Here is a 16,672-nt window from a genome sequence, read left to right on the forward strand (position 1 = left end):
GTGACTTTCAGACACACCTGCTGCCCATTCCATGGAGCAGTGAGTGAGCAGGAGGGGAATCCCACTGCTGCCCCTGACATGATGATTTGGAAGAAAGGCCAAAAGTCAAAACCTAGAGTTCCCCAGCCCCTCCAATCTTTATTCCAGAGGAAAACATGATTTTGCCCAATGTCATTTCCATAGAACATTCTTACGTACTGAAACAATGGTACTGTTATTGATTTTGATATGTCACATGTATAATCATTATGCAGCTTCAATCTAGTGAACCAACACAAATTGCCCATCAATGGATAGCCCAGATGGTGAGTAGATGGTAAACTGAAAAGGAAATAGGAAAACAGAGCATCTGTAGGAACATCAACAGATCATTTAAAGATGTTGTAAAAGGTGTAAACTACCATCAGATATATGTAGTGTACTATTCTAGACTGAAAGAATGAATGTTAAATCAATTGAGAGATTATTATTCAGAGGCATCAGCTTTGTCACCTAGTAGCTGCTTGCAGACAGATTAATACAATTGCTGGAGGTTGTGGTGGGTTTTGTTTGGGTTTTTTTAACATTATAATAATTTATCTCATGTAGAGCAGACTCATGATGGTGGACATACTAGAATGAATGGTTTTCTGCTGACAGATAAATGCCAAGCAGTTTATTCAGACAACAGGAATAATTTCTCATGTGACAAAATTCTGCTCCATTGATTTTACTTATGTTGTACCAAATTATGAATGGTGTAGATATTATGAGCATGACTGACAGAAGTAGGTGCTGCATAGAAAGTTGCAAATTTATTATGGGTAATTCGCCGATGCTTATTGTAATTTACTCCTTTACTGTGAGAAAGAATTGGCCCCAAAATAAATTAGTCTTTGAAAAAACAAAATAACATTTTTTAATACAAGACTTGCAAGTTTATATTTTTCCCAACTTTTAGAGCTTGTCTTCACATGCAGTGCTACAGTGGGGCACCTTCAGTGCACAGTGCAGCCGTGCTGTGGTAGAGCTTTAGAAAAGACACTACGACACCGACAGGAAAGCTTCTCCCATCAGCGTAGTTAATCTACCGCCCCCAGAAGGGTACCTTTCCCAGACCTGAAAAAGAACACACTGTGGCTCAAAACCTTCTCTCTCTCACCGACAGCAGATGGTCCAATAAAATATATTCCCTCACCCACCCTGTCTCTCTAATATCCTGGGACCAAGGGGGCTACAAACTGCACTGCATACAACTTGGGCAAGATATTTATTCTTGCTGTGCCTTAGTTCCCCATCTGTAAAATGAAATTCTATTTCTTTTCTTACACCATTTGTATGGTCTAGACTGTAAATTCTTCAGGACAGGGACTGTTTCTTACTGTGTGTAGGTGCAGCATCCGGCACAATGGGGCCCCAGACTCAGTGGTGCCTCTAAATGCTACAGTAATGCAGGTAATAATAATAGGATGTATATGATCCACAGAGTTTGGAACTGGACCCAAACTTTCCCAAAGCTCAAGGAAGTTTGGATCAGCATTTGGATTCAGGTCCATCTCTACTTTTATTTTTAGACAACGGTCAGTCAGCCAGCAATCTGACAGGGTACCCTCAGGTATAAGTGCAATACAGTAGGCATCTAGATTTGAGCCTAACATCTAGGCAGGTAGACTGAAGAACAAGCTGGGTTTAGGCCCAAAATAGGTATCTTGGAAGGGCTGCATGTTATCACTGACTCTTGTCAACTGTGATATTGAAGAAATTTGAAGAGCCACTGATGGAAAACCCACAGGAGGGTGTATCCACTGTTGGATGAAAAATTAGTTATTTGTGCCTTGCAGATGATATTGATCTAATTGGATCATCATAAGAAGTGCCAAAATTGCCAGAAAGAGTAGCAGTAGAAGCAGAAAAGTTAAGTCTAAAGATATCACACAAAAAAACAAAGACAATGGTGACATCTAAGTTGATTGAAAAAGTGAAGCTATTTCTACCAAAATCTGAGGAAGAATTAGAGTGCATTGAGCACATCAAATAGCTAGGTACTATGACTGCAAGGGACCCTTAACATAATTTAGAGATTCGACGTACAATTGGACTTGCAACTGCTGCTCTAGTGACGCTCGGTCTGGTGAAGCAAAGGCATTACCATGCAGTGTAAACTGAAATTGCTTGTCTTCAGCATCTTTCTACATGCATGCAAGACATGGATGCTAAGGAAACTCAGATATTCAGAGGCTTTCTGCAATCAAACTGGAGTGCTACAGGTAATTGCTGCATGTTATCTATCCCTCACACACAACTAGCCATGAGGAAATCACCTGGATTTACAGCATATAAGTGGAGAGATACTAGATATCATCAAGATGATTGGACAAAGAAAACTTGAGTTTGCACGACATGCGAGTGGATGAGCCGTATTGGTGCCAGGTGCCAGAAGCGGGAGTGCCTGCAGTGAGTGTGGTTTGACAATGCAGCTGACTGGACAGGATGTGATATGACATGCTTCTCAAGGTCGAAGACCACAAAACGTGGAGGAAAATTGCTAACCAAGGATTCTCTTGTGTTATGTTTACTGTTCATTGTGCTATGACTCAGTAATGCTTTGCACTATGAGAGAATATATCTCTGTATGTATTGAGTTGATGGCAAAGTCAGAAAAGACAAAAAGCTCATCCGAAAAACTTCACAACCACAATGCAGTGTCTAGGCAGGCAATGTCACCATGATACTTTGTCATTAGTCCTCCACATTTTAATCACAGCATCCGTATTTTTTTAACCCACAATATGTAGCAAAAGAATCTATGATGAAATGAGAACAGTGCACCAGGATACAAAACCAAGGAGCAATCAAAGCTGGAAATATGAATATTTAGTCATCACATACTGTTTAAATCTGTAACTGTTTTTAGCCATAGCCTTCATAATAAAGCCTTCATGGTGGTAGGCGGAGGGAAACAACCAGAGGATATGGTGAGGATGACCTATCCCCCTTTGATTAAGAGTGTTTGCCCATCATTTTCATTCAGGTGTCCAATCTGAGCAATGTGTTGGATCCTCAACTGCAGCTGGATGATTGTAGAGCAGCAGCGTCCAGGAATGTTTTTTTTAACCATCTGCACCTCGGCAAGAGATTGCTACTGTTTCTTTCAGATATGGACCTTGCTACTATGAGCCAGGCCTTTATTACCATTACCACAATGTGCTCCACACAGGGATGCACCATAAATCAATCCAGAGATATGCGACAGAGCAGTAAGCAGATACCCGCCTGCTAAGCAGGTCATCTGTAGCCCATCATCTGCACTGGCTGACTATTGGTTTCTGGGCTGAGTTTATGGTGTTAGCTTGGATCTATAAAGCCCTGCTAGAACCTTGCTGCTTATGAGACCACCTCTCTCCCTGTGCCACAGTGCTCCAGAGTTGCTATCAGCAGAGGTGATCGAGTTGGATCCCACTTCATTTGAGAGGAGGCTTGGTGGTACAGCATACGCTGTGAGCTCTGAAACTAACTCCTCCATCTGATCTAAAAATGACCCTCATCTGTTCACTCTCAGAGCATGCTGCAAGGTGCATCTATTTGCGAGGGTGGGGTTTAATGAGGGGTTACATCAATGTGGGGGTAGAGGAGTTTTGTGTATTAAGTTCTGTAGAGGATTCAGTGCTGTTGGCTATCAGGGGTAAGCTGCTATGTAAGTTTATTTTTGATTTTGTAACTGGTGCTGGGGGTACCCTGAGCTTTTGGACATTCCGCCTTTTTATTATTGTAGGTAGGTAGGTAGGTAGGTATAGGGCCAGATCCACAGAGTTGCCAACCCTTGTGAATGTATCATGCAGCTCACAATACTTTATGGGGTTGCCATTAGTGCTTGCATCAAACTATGGCTGCCATCTCCCATTGTTTCTATAAGATTAAAGCCAGGCTGCCACTCTGTGGGGAGGATGCTGGCCAGGAAACTATGAGGAGACAGAGGAATGTAGAGAGGATGGGGGAGGGGGAGGCCTGAGGGAGTGCCAGGGAATATGGGCGGGGGGAGGCAGGGTAGAAACTGACAGGGATACTGGGGAATGTGAGGAGAGCAGGAAGGATAACGTAAAGAGCAACAGGGGGCAGGGAATGTAGATGGTAGACTGGTGACAAGAGAATGGGTGACCATGGAGGGAGAATGTTAGGGGTCATTGAGACTGGGTGGAAAAGTGAGAGAGACAGGATAATGATAGGGAAGGGGGATGAGGAAGGACGCCTGGAAGCTCCCCTTCCCAGGGATTAGGAGAGGGTAGGTAGAGTCCCTTCCAACCATCCACCTGAGAGGCCTGTATTTTTCATGTATATTAAATGTTGAATCTTGAATCTGAAATGTTTGTGTACACTTTGGAGGGGGGGGAAGCTTGCCCCTAATAGCGCAAAAAACAGAAGGCAAAAACAGAAGACAGAAGACAAAAAACAGAAGACATAAGACGAAAACTATCCCCATTTTTTAGAAAAATCATGATTTTAAAGCAAATTCATGCTTTATGATTTTTACTGCTCAGTGTTGGCAATCCTGACTCCATCTCCTCTTGTATATTGACCTGCTGGAGCAGACCTAGGTGCATACTCTATCCGAGGAGAATCCACAGTGAGAGGAGATTGCAGCCATACAAGGCATCCACAACTCCTGGAGAGCTCCCATGCAGCAAGAAGAGCCTAAAAAAGTGGACAGCTCTGGCCTGAGGAGAGTCTTAGTGACAGCAGTCAATTCCATCCACAACGTTTATGGTGCCTCAAGCAAAACTGAATTAAGCAGCTCCATCCCATATTAAATCAGAACATGTACAGATTTAGCAGGAATTATTTCACCTTACAAACTGAAAACTTTGGGAATTTGCTTCCCTGCAAAAAGTGCCAGCAAAAGCACATAATTTGCCTATTACATTGGTAGACTGAGACATCCATAAAGTGAGAGGTGAAGATTAAAAAAGCACATTCTATATTTCCACAATCATTTTAAAAACAAATTTGTTTTATACCATTGATGGTGTCTCTCTGGTTTCTCTCTGTTTGGACAATGAAAATAGATTACTCAGTTTCACTTTGGTTACAGGTTTCAGAGTAGCAGCCGTGTTAGTCTGTATTCGCAAAAACAAAAGGAGAACTTGTGGCACCTTAGAGACTAACCAATTTATTTGAGCATAAGCTTTTGTGAGCTACAGCTCACTTCATCGGATGCATTCAGTGGACTGAACATCTCCACTGAATGACCATGAATGCATCCGATGAAGTGAGCTGTAGCTCACGAAAGCTTATGCTCAAATAAATTGGTTAGTCTCTAAGGTGCCACAAGTACTACTCCTTTTCGCTTTGGTTACAGTTCGGCTCCAGGCTTACACTGAATTCCAGATGGAGCTGATTGCAGGATTTTGGGGGCCTTTTTGGAAAACCCATTACAAACAATAATTTGAAAAAGTTGCTCGAGTGTGATCAAGGAGTGGCTGGCATCATACGGACTGTGGAGAAGTGTCTAAAAAACAGTGCAAGAGGCTGTAAGTGGAGCTGAAATGAATTCATTTCATGTATTAAACATGGCCACATTGGCAGATCTGCCCTGAACTAACAGCCTGGCCCCAAACACATCTTTTGGACATTCCCATCTATGTACCTATTTCACCAGGCGCCCTATCTTTGTAACGAGCCAAACCGAAACACCCTCCAAAAAAAAACAAAAAACCAACCCCACGCCACGCTGGTGTGGTTGAAATCTGGAGGTGATTTTTTGCCGGTTGCCTATTTGCCAGCCAGCTAACCGGCAATTGCAGCGGCCGGGTGGATCCCCGCTCTCCCGGCACTCGCACATGGTGCTGCGCCCACTGCTCCGGGGGGGCAGGCGTGGGGAGGAGGAAATAACCCCGGTGCAAACCACCCCTGCAGCGGAGGGGCCCGGACTGCGGGCGCTCGGTGATTTCCAGCCCCCGCGAGCGGCACGGGGAGCCCTGTGCCTTTAAAGCGAGTCCCCGCCCAGCAGGCTTTGGCGTCGTGCTAGCGGGCGATGGCAGAGGGACGCCCCAAAGGCGGCGGCAACATGGAGGGGGAGAGCCGCGAGGAGCGCCAGGCATTCGTGGCCCTGCACGGGGCGGCGCTGGGCGCCTCGGGGGTGCCCGCGCTGTACTGGGAGCGCCTGCGGCACAAGCTGGAGAACGAGGTAGGCGCGCGGGCGGGCGTCGTGCATCGCGGGGGCCGGGGCTTGGCGGGGGGGTCCCCCGGGAACACCCCTGGCACGCGCCGGAGCCCAGAGGCGCTGCCCGCCCCGGAGCCGCCCGCCCGTGCGCCCCGGGGGTGGTACTTTCCTGCCGGTGTGTGGGTAAAGGATCTCCTGGCTGGAAGGGCTTTTCTCCCCGCTTTGTTTCCCAGGGAGCCCGCTGAACATCTCCGCTCCCTTCTTCAGGCTGGCTTGGAAACGAAACTCGGCTCGCTTGGGCGCTTTGAAGTCGTGCGTGGTTGGGCTTCAATCCTAGGGGAGAAACAGGAAGTGTGTGGAGAGCTTTTCTCTGGATCTTTCTACAGGTGTTTTAAGCTAATGATGATATTTGGCATCATCACAGCCTGTAGGTCTGGGTATCTTTAAAATGCTGAACAAATACTAATTAAACCTCTCTAGCACGTGAAATGCAGCTGAAGTTATTCTTCCTTCCTCAGTATAGTTTGGCTTTTAGTGGCCGCGGGTGGGGGAGGGCAGTGACAAAGGGAAAAACTCCAAAAATATTAAACCACGCAGCAAATGCTCCTTGAGCCCATAACAAAATAATAGTATTTTCTCTATATTATTAGTTTATATTGCAGTTGTGTGTAGAGGCCCGAGTAAGGATCGTGGCCCCCAATGTGCTAGGTACTGTATGAACACCCAAAGACAATGTCCTTGGAAAGCTTAAAATATAGACCTGTGCAGAGGAGGTTTCCTGGCAGTTTTGAAAAAAGGTATGAATCGATGTATTGCTCCATAGCGCAGGAGAGAGTGGAATTTTTTGTCAGCTATGTTTTGTGAATCTAAAATAGTAAGCTGTGACTAGGAAATATATCCCTAACATCGTGTAATCATTGATAGAAGGCATTAGGGGTTTTGGAAGCTGACGGGTGGTGCTATGCAATAAGTCAGTTCTAAAGAACATTGGGGAGAGGGCCTTGCTATATCATGTAGCCCCCAGCACTTGGCACTAAAGGGGACATTAAAAAACCAGTGAGCTCTTGTATCTAAATATTGGCGTTTTCAGTAACCTTAAGGTATCATGGGCTGGTGTGTTTTTGTTTGTTTGTTTGTTTGTTTTTTTTAAACAAACAAACAAAACCCTCTTTATCCACCCATTTGACTTCCAGATTTGCCCACTTGGCTTTCTGGTTAAGAACAGCTCCATCCAGCTCTCTTGACAGCCTGTAAGTGCCATCCTTTGAATTGGCTCTAGCTCTGGAGATTAGAATACTATACTGAACACTATGGGAACATGTACTGCCACTGCACCAGTGCACTTTCCCCCTTCATGTTTTCTTACTACAGATTGGCAGTAGCCACTTCAAAGTTACAACAGGAAACTAGCTTAAACTTTTTATGCTTAACTTGACTTTTTAAAACAAACCGGGAGGGGTGGGAGATCCACCTCATCTTCGTTTACACAATTTCCCCCCAAATAATTTAGTGCCTGATAGCTCATCTGCACATCTTATCCTTGGGTACTAAATTCCTATGAAGTTCAAAAAATACAAAGAAAAAAGAGGTTCTAAAATGATGCAATTTAAATCATTTCTTGTTGATGACTTTCTTAAAATGTCACTTTTTTTGGTTTTGTTTTTATCATATGTCCAAAATGGCTTGGCTTAAAAACTCAAAATTCTGTCCCAGTCCTGAAACGACTTGCACATGAGTGACTTCATACACACATGCTTAGGAGTCCCATTTGCAAGTTTTGTTGGCCTTGCTGGGGAGAAATTTATTTACATGTTTTAGGGGGAATTAGCGGGGGGGAAATTGTGATCATGTTATAGGCAAGCCTGATAACACTGCTGCTGTTAAGGTTGCCACAGAGGTCTCATTATAAGACCCTGTTTCAAATTGCTTATGACTTTGCCAAACTTTAAACATTTGGGCTGAAATTTTCCATGCTGGTATCTGCCTCATGCTGAATTTTGTGTAAAATTTTAGTCAAACTGTTCATCTGTTTCAAAGAACTATTATTATTATTTTATTTTGGCCCATGTTAAAAACAACAAAAAGGTGACTTTTCCATGATTGGAGCATGATTTGGAGCAGGGATGTGGGGGATGGGCCTGTGGAAAATCTGCCCCAAAATGGTATTTCACCCCCGCTCATTAGCCACTTATAAGAATTTAACATCTAAATCCCTAAAGATTCTGTCTCCACTGGGCCCACTTGAGCATCTCATACCTCCTAGTGCAGACTTGCCTTTGCATGTGCCATCTGAGCATGCTCCCTCCAGCCCAGGGCTACAGGGCTGAAGCTGGAATTTCCTGGTAGTGGCTGTTCTGGTCTGAGGTGGGGCTGGATACCAGAACTGAGAGCCGGGAGTGAGTCTGTCCTGTGCTCTAGATGACCCCCTTACTGGGACCCAGGCAGCATGGAGGAGGAAGCTGTCTGTCTGATTCTAATGCAGAGGGGACAAAAGCCACACCTGAGGAGTGAAAGGAGTAGATTGAGACAAGGAGTCGGAGTCTGAAAGTGGTGGGGGGAGGAGGGAGAAACTGCCTGGGGAGTTAGAGAGACAGAGACTAGCTTGGCAAGGAGGCTGGGAGTTGTGGTCAGGAGGGCAAGCGGAGGAGGGTAGGCTGTGGGTGGGAGTGCTTGAGGGAAAGAGCACTTGGGGTGGGGGGCAGTTGTTGGCCTTATTGAATTCCGGGAGGCAACACGGAGATTGGGCAAGGGAGACCAGGACTGACTGTATAAGCTAGGAATCAGTGGGTGGGACAGGGGAGGAGAGGTGACAAGGAGATGCAGTGGAAGGGGAGACTGGGATTGGCTGGACAAGGAGAGTGGGATGGGGAGGGTCGGGAGAGAGATAGATCGGATGCGGGACTGGGAGAAGGAACTGGGACTGCTGGGCTAGAAGATTGGGACTGAGACAAGGAGCCAGGGGTGGGAAAGAGAGAGAACTGGGACCGGGACAGAGCAAAAGGTCAAGCAGGAGTGTCAGCGCGGCCCCGACCCAGCACCCTAGCCGGAGTGCTGGAGCTGGGCTGAGCCGCGTGGTGTGGCTCACGGGCCGTAGTTTGCCCACCCCTGTCGTAGCCCCTGCACAGCTGCCCGCTTCAGGCGGTGTGGGAACCCACAGATACCCATTTTGTGACTGATATTTTTAGTAAAACTCATGGACAAGTCATGGCTTCTGTGAATTTTTATTTTTTTGCCCCGACTTGTCCATGAGTTTTACTAAAAATATCAGTCACAAAATCTTAGCCTTAATTATGATTCAGTCTTTATGTGATCACATTCTCTCTCTCACCCCCACCACCCTCCCAGACCCCTGCCTCATTCAGTACATAGTCTTGAGGGGGGAAATTATAGACTGTATCCTAATAAATGTGCACAATGGGACTGAATTAAGCTTGCAAAGGCAGCTTTAATTCTGGCATCTCCGAACTTTTGAGTGCTTGATTTTGCAGCCTTAATAATATTCTTTTATCGTATTCACTCCTATCGCAAACTGTTCCTGTACAAAAATGCACATATGTGTGTGAGAGAGTGTGGAAAGAATAATAAAAATAGCTTGGAATAGGACTTACATACTCTCACACCAAGATAGGAAGGCCGAGGAATGAGTTAAGTAGGAATTTATTAGAGGAAAGATGTAAACAGGAGGCAGTAAAAAAAAAAAACTGGTGAAGAGGCTCTGAGTGCTAAATGTTTGCCTTGTCGGGAAACTAAGAGGAACTCATAAACTGTCAGACTGTTCTGTTAAAATCAGAATGTGGCTTTTTGGTTTTGTTTTGCTAAAGAATGTCTGGTCCTGACTCCTTGTCTATTAGGGCAGGGCAGAGAAATGCTTTGTGCAGAGAGCTGCCATATGGTAGCAGGATGCTGTACTTGTTTCTCTGTTCCTTTTGCTCATGGTTGTAGTCCAAGTTACTCTGTTTGTGTGTACACCGAACAATGTTCAACATTTTTAATAAATGTATATAGAGAAATTGGCCTGCTGCTGACACCAGGATCTACTGCTAAAGATGCTATTGCTCCCATAGAACTAAAGCGAAGGGTCATCTGGGGGAGGGCTAGAAATTCAGAAGGAATTATGGTGAAGAGGCAGTGGACTGGGATAGACATGTAGGGAAAAGAGCGACACTGAGCTATGTTTCCTTACATAGAATGGGGAGCTCTCAGAGAGGCAGGAGTAGGAGGGGCAGGAGAAATGGCAGGCATGGGAAGGGTGGTTGAAAGGGATTGTGGGGTCTTCATGGGGTAGGACTTAAAGAAAACCAATGAGTCATGGAGTGGAACAGGGGAAAGTCCCCTGTGTTTGGTTGGGTGGAAGGAATCTTTTCTCTACGTTAACTTAAGCAAGGCCTAAAATTTTCTAGCAATATAGAATTTTGAGTGTTTTAATGTAGATAAAAGTTCCCCTCTCCCCGTCAGTACCTCTACAATTCACCCAAATAGAGCTCTTTCCCAACACAGCGCTCAAACACATGTGCACACGCACACATTCCTACCTTTGTTGGATGTGCCGAAACATGTAGGAGCTCTGTTTTAATGGTCTTCATAAGATGTTTTTGGAGCAGGATTCCTCTCCTGTGAGTCATATATGTCGTTTGGACTTAAGTTGTTGGTTTTCTCATTTTAAAAAAACCTCAAATCTCCCAAACAAACAAAAAAACTTTAAAAAGAGTTTAGAAGTGTTCCTGTGGGCTCTGCCAACAGCCAAAAATCATGTCACGTTTAATTACAAAAATTCTACACTTCAAAACATTGTTCCCTGAAAAGGTAAGAGTGTCTCTTGGAAATAAACCGTTTTCCCATCCCCATGTGGGAGACTGCCAGTTCCCTCCTGCCATAATACTTCATCCTTTCCCCTCCTAAAATTTGCATCTTATATACATCTGTAACAAATTACTAGGACATCATAAAATCCCATTTCTAGTATATTGTAATGCACAGTATTTTTGTACTGCAAAAAAGTTACACGTATAGTTGTTACACCGTATAGTTCAATACAGACTTGCACAACTTACGTAAGCCTATGAACCCCAACAGAGCAATCCAATTGTATTTATAATCATTTCGCTGTTCTATCCACCCGCTACCCTGTGAAGAAGTCCTGTGTGTTCTATAGCAAGCTGAACTTCAGTTCTGTGATAAGGCCTCTAGATTTTGGGGCATTCGTTTGTGGCAAACAGAATCTTTGCAGTCGTTTCATTTCAGCTAGAAATTGAGGCTATGATAAAGCAGGAAAAAGAACAATACAGCCAGTACTAACAGGCTTTGTCACTGAGATATTATTGAATGTATTGTGCAGTGCTCCTGCACTTTCAGTATGCTGAAGATTTCTGCGTTGGTAGACAGCATAACTACATTATGGAAATTGTCAGGGGTGCTGGAAGCTTTGGCAGCTGGATAAAGGACAGTTAGGGGGCATGCTTACGTGAGGAAGTAGGTTGGAATTGTGGGATAAGTATGTTAACTAGATGTTTCTGCCAGGGTAATAGTCAGTTAAATGCTTAAAAGTGTCACCTTTTAGTTTTCTGAGGTTAAAAACCCAATTGTGATTAATGCAGATTACCTTGAAAATATGAACGAGGTCGAGTTTGGCTGCCCTCACTTGGGAGCAATTCACACATCTCAGAACCATGTTCAAGGCTATCCTCACAAATATGGAGACTACAACGGGTCATACTGAAAGGTGAACAGTCAGGCTGGAGGGAAGTTACGAGTGGAGTTCCTCCAGGATCCATCTTGGGGCCAATCTTATTTAACATCTTTATTAATGGCGGCGCAAAAAGTGGGATTGTGGTAATAAATTTACAGAGCACATAAAGTTGAAAGATATTACCAAAATGGAGGAGGACTGGAATATCCTACAAAAGCATTTGGATGACCTTGAAAACTGGAGTAATAGAAATGGAATGAAATATAATACTTGGGGACTAACAACAAGAATTTTTGCTATAAACTGCAGACTTCTTAGTTGGAAGCAGCAGTGAAGGAGAGAGACCTGGGCATATTGGTTGATCACAGGATGACTGGGCTGCCAATGTGATGCAGCCTTGGAAAAAAACCTAATACAGTCCTAGGATGCTTCAGGCGAGGCACTTCCAGTAGAGACAAAGAAGTGTTAGCTCTGTTATATAAGGCACTGGTCAGACCTCATCTGGAATACTGTGTTCAGCTCTGGTCTCCCATGTTTAAGAGAGATGAATCCAGACTGAACAAGTGCAGAGAAGGGCTAATAAGATGATCAGAGGAATTGAGAATCTACCTTATGAGAGGAGACTTAAGAAGCTTGGCTTGTTTAGCCTAACCAAACAAAGACTGAGGGGAGATGTGATTATTCTGTATGAATACATCAGAGAGATAAACACTTGGGAGTGAGAGGAGTTATTTAAGTTGAGGGCCAATGCTGGCACAAGAACAAATGGATATAAACTGGCCATCAGCAAGTTTAGGCTTGTAATTAGATGATGGTTTCCAACCATCCGAGGAGTGAAGTTCTGGAACAGCCTTCCAAGGAGAATAGTCGAGGCTGTTATAAACATAAAGATAAGGGTAGCATAAAATCCCTCCTTTCAGCTGTACTGAATCACTTTACCTGTAAGGGGTTAAGAAGCTTAAATAACCTGGTTGGCACCTGACCAGAGGGACCAATAAGGAAAGAAGATACTTTAAATGGGGGGGGGAGGTTTTGTTTATGCTTTTTTTGTTTGTTTGTTCCCTCTCCGGATGGAGAGAGAGAGAGAGACCAGGCAGAAACAACATTTCTTTTTTAAAAAACATACCTGAAATGATTTATTTAAGATTACAAAAATTGTAAGTAAGGCAAGGAAATGCGTTAGATTATTTTTTGTTTTAGTTTGTGAATTATTTCTCTGCTAAAAGGTAGCTTTATTTTTGTGTTTTGTAAGGTAAAACTGAGTTTAGAGGGGAGTCCTCTGTGTTTTAAAATTTTTTTATTACCCTGTAAAGTTACCTTCCATCCTGATTTCATAGGTGTGATTCTTTTACTTTTTATTATTTAAAAAAAAAAAAAATTCTTCTTTAAGAACCTGATTGATTTTTAGCATCCTAAAGATAAAGGGTCTGGTTTGTACTTACTTTAAAGACAATTGGTTCATATATTATTCTCAAGCCTCCCCAGACAAGGGAGTGAAGGGGTTTGGGGGGATATTTGGGGGGAATAGGGACTCCAAGTAATCCTTTCCTGAATTTTTGTGTAAATCACTTGGTGGTGGCAGCAGTACCGTCCAAGAACAAGGAAAGGAATTTGTGCCTTGGGGAAGTTTTTAACCTCAGCTGGTAGAATATAAGCTTAGGGGGTCTTTCATGCAGGTCCCCACATCGGTACCCCAGAGTTCAGAGTGGGGAGGGAACCCTGGAAATAAACTAGCCATCAACCAGTTTAGGCTTGAAATTAGATGATGGTTTCTAACTGTCCGAGGAGTGAAGTTCTGGAACAGCCTTCCAAGGAGAATAGTCAAGGCAAAGAAACCTAACTTGTCTGAGGGCTGAGCTTGTTAAGTTTATGGAGGGGAGGATGGTATGATTGCCTACAATAGCATTTGGCCTATCTGCGACTGCTCGTAGCAAATATATCTGTTGGCCAAAGAGGGGACACTAGATGGAAGGGCTCTGAGTTACTGCAGTGAATTCTTTCCCAGGTGTTTGGGTGGTGGGATTTGCTGACATCCTCAATGTCCAACTGATCGCCATATCTGGGATCGGGAAGGAATTTTCCCCCAGCTCATATTGGCAGAGACCCTGGGATATTTTTATTATTATTATTATTTTTTTGCCTTCCTGGCATTGGCCACTATCGGAAGACAGGATACTGAACTAGATGGACCATTGGTCTGATCTCGTATGGCCACTCTTATGTTCTCTGCAGCATGGGGCACATGTCCTTTGCTGGTTTTAACTGGAGTAAGTGGTGGATTCTCTGTAACTTTAAATCATGATTAGAGGACTTCCATATCTCAGCCAGAGGTTATGCATCTATTACAGGATTAGGTGGGTCAAGTTCTGTGGCCTGTGATGTGCAGGAGGCCAGACTAGGTAATCAAGATGGTCTCTGCTAGCCTTAAAGTCTGTGAGGGATAGGAACTTTTTTTCTTTTTTTCAATGCAAAAAGCTTAGATTTTTGTGGCAGACTTCAGTGGCCAAAGGTGTGCAAGGGTTGGCTTCCGTGGCATTATCCATTGCCACAGAATCTCAGTTACATGGGGCCTCAACTATGCAAGAACCTAAATGTTTATATTGCTTAATGTACCCTGGGGTTATTTTCTTTTTTTTCTGTTTAAGAAACAAAATAGAACATTAACAGCTTCTATTAGTTGTAGAACAAAAAGCAGATGTAAAATTAACTGTGAGTGGGTTGGTGATAGCAAGTGATGAGGGATAATATTGCGGCAGGGAAATGGATGGATCCCTTAACTGTTTACTTCCAGGCATCTTAATATCTTGTAATTTTTAAAAAAATATGTAAAGAAAGTTGTTTTGGGTGTTAGCTGGTTTCATTCTTAATTCACAACGAGTTTACAGTGTGTGAGTTTATTGAGCTGGGGAGTAAGCTAGTGAGCAGATCAGGAAAACGCTGGTCTAAGGAAAACTGCAGCAGGAGGAACAAAGCTTTAGTTAAGTGTGAAATGTAATCCCTTCTCAGTTACCAGGTAACACAGTGAACTACAAAATATTGGCCTATACATAAACACACAAAGTTGGTATGTTGGGGGTTTCTGTTCTTTTATTAATACTGGTCAAACAAGGTTACAACCTCTTGCTAAACAACTGTATTTTCCATCGTTATCCAAACTCCAACAGTGATTATCTGCATTAAAGGGAAACTGAAATTACTAGCTCTCTGGTCCTGGTGTCCACTGGAATGTGTAACAGCAAATATATTCCTAATTAAAATATAACTTCAGTAATATTGCTTTAAAAACTCTAGTCGTCTTTATTCCAGTAGTATGTATGTAAATTCTACCCAACACATCACTAACACCCTATCCCTCAACCCTACCCCAAGCAGAGTTCTGACCCCATAAAGCGGAAGTGCTGGAGACTCCATGAAATCCATTAGGGACTTTACTGTTCCTATTGATTTTTGCATGGACGGTGCTCAGATACTCCAGTGACGGGCTATACTATAAAACCCTTAGATATTTTTCCATCTTCATCTTCCCATCTTTCCTCCATAGCAGCCCACCCGCTATTCCTTCTCCTGTAAACTTGATGCTACAGCAGGTTAGCCTAGAATGTAGAAGTATGGTTCCTGACTAGTTTTGCTTCACAGATGCTTAGTTGATTTTCCACAGTTCTCCTGCTAGGAGGATTAATAAAAATAATTATCTTGAAGCAATACTGGTTTGTGAGGTGCAGAGAAAAAGTGATTACTTAAAGTGAATTCACTCAGGTAGGAAGCTGTTAGTGCTTAGAATTAGTGAGACTTTTAGGGGCTTGGTATTGTTTCCAGACTTGACATGTTAAACCAATAATTCTTCATTTTTTTCCACATTTTTTTTTTCTCAATCAGATTAGCTTTGTGCAAGTAATTCTAATGCCTTCTTAAACAATGTGGAGAGAACTAACGATCTGCCTGATCCTGTCTGGTCACATTGTGGACCTAAGTGGCTTAGAGAAGTAGCAGCTTTTGTACTAAGTTTCTGTCCGATTTGAAATCTCTTATGTTTTTTCTTTTTAAAAGTATATGTTGGACTTGGAAACTATAAAAGCAGATATATTTGAGACATTTCATGGTTGTGCAACAGACGTACAAGTTCACATCAGCTAGGATCTCAGAAAAGACTTATCTCGTAACCTATGTAATTAGTCTAGACTCTAGATCATGATCCTGCAGCTGTGATAGGAAGGATTGAAAACAAGCCCCAGAGAAACTCTGATGATAGTAATAGAGGTAAGTGCATAGAAATTAACTAGCAGCGCTGCATGAAATCATTCTGAATGCCCAAGGGTGAGTAAACGTGTGCATTTCATCGTTAGCCTGCAATGTAAAATGCATTTTTCTTTAATATAACTTGTAAAAAGAAGCCAAGCTGAAAACTTTCTTACCACTTGAGAGCTGATTGTAAAGGCAGATTTCCTCTTGGACTAAATCAGGATCCCTAATATGCATCAACACAATCAAGAGCCTAGGGAACAAATTGCATTGATTGGTCTTGTATCCTATACCCAAACAGTTTAAGGCTAGGTTCTTGCCAGATTTAAATCTGTTGGGTTTAGTGAAGTTAAACCACAAGTGAATTTGGCCCTGTATTTTCAGCTTCTAAAAAGAGTTTCTGTGACATGGGTAAACAAAGGGTCAGAACTACTAATGACTGTGGAACAAAAACTTCCTGTCTCTGGCCATGTCCACACTAAAAACTTTGGTCAACGCAAGTTACTTTGGCTTAAAGCCAGAGCAGTTAATGTAGTGCTTGTGTGTGCATGCACTTGGCTCCTTTTGTCGGTGTTGTGCATAATCCTCAGGAGTGCTTGCATCAATGCACA

General features: G+C 43.2%; 1 protein-coding gene across 3 annotated transcripts in view; it reads left to right on the plus strand.

Annotated features, from left to right (window-relative positions):
* Positions 1 to 5,852: 5,852 nt before the first annotated feature.
* The window catches only part of TTLL12 (tubulin tyrosine ligase like 12), a 61,855-nt gene continuing 51,035 nt past the window's right edge, over positions 5,853 to 16,672 (plus strand). Inside the window, exon 1 of one of the 3 annotated variants that reach the window (XM_037914884.2) lies at positions 5,853 to 6,160. In XM_037914884.2, the coding sequence (XP_037770812.1) occupies positions 6,008 to 6,160 (153 nt within the window). In that variant the 5' untranslated portion in view covers positions 5,853 to 6,007. Of the gene's footprint in view, positions 6,161 to 6,798; positions 6,934 to 16,672 lie in introns of those variants that run through there. The other 2 variants (XM_037914873.2, XM_043538102.1) reach the window with 2 other exon arrangements.

The sequence above is a fragment of the Chelonia mydas genome, chromosome 1 (assembly GCF_015237465.2).
Source record: "Chelonia mydas isolate rCheMyd1 chromosome 1, rCheMyd1.pri.v2, whole genome shotgun sequence".
NCBI lineage: Eukaryota > Metazoa > Chordata > Testudines > Cheloniidae > Chelonia > Chelonia mydas.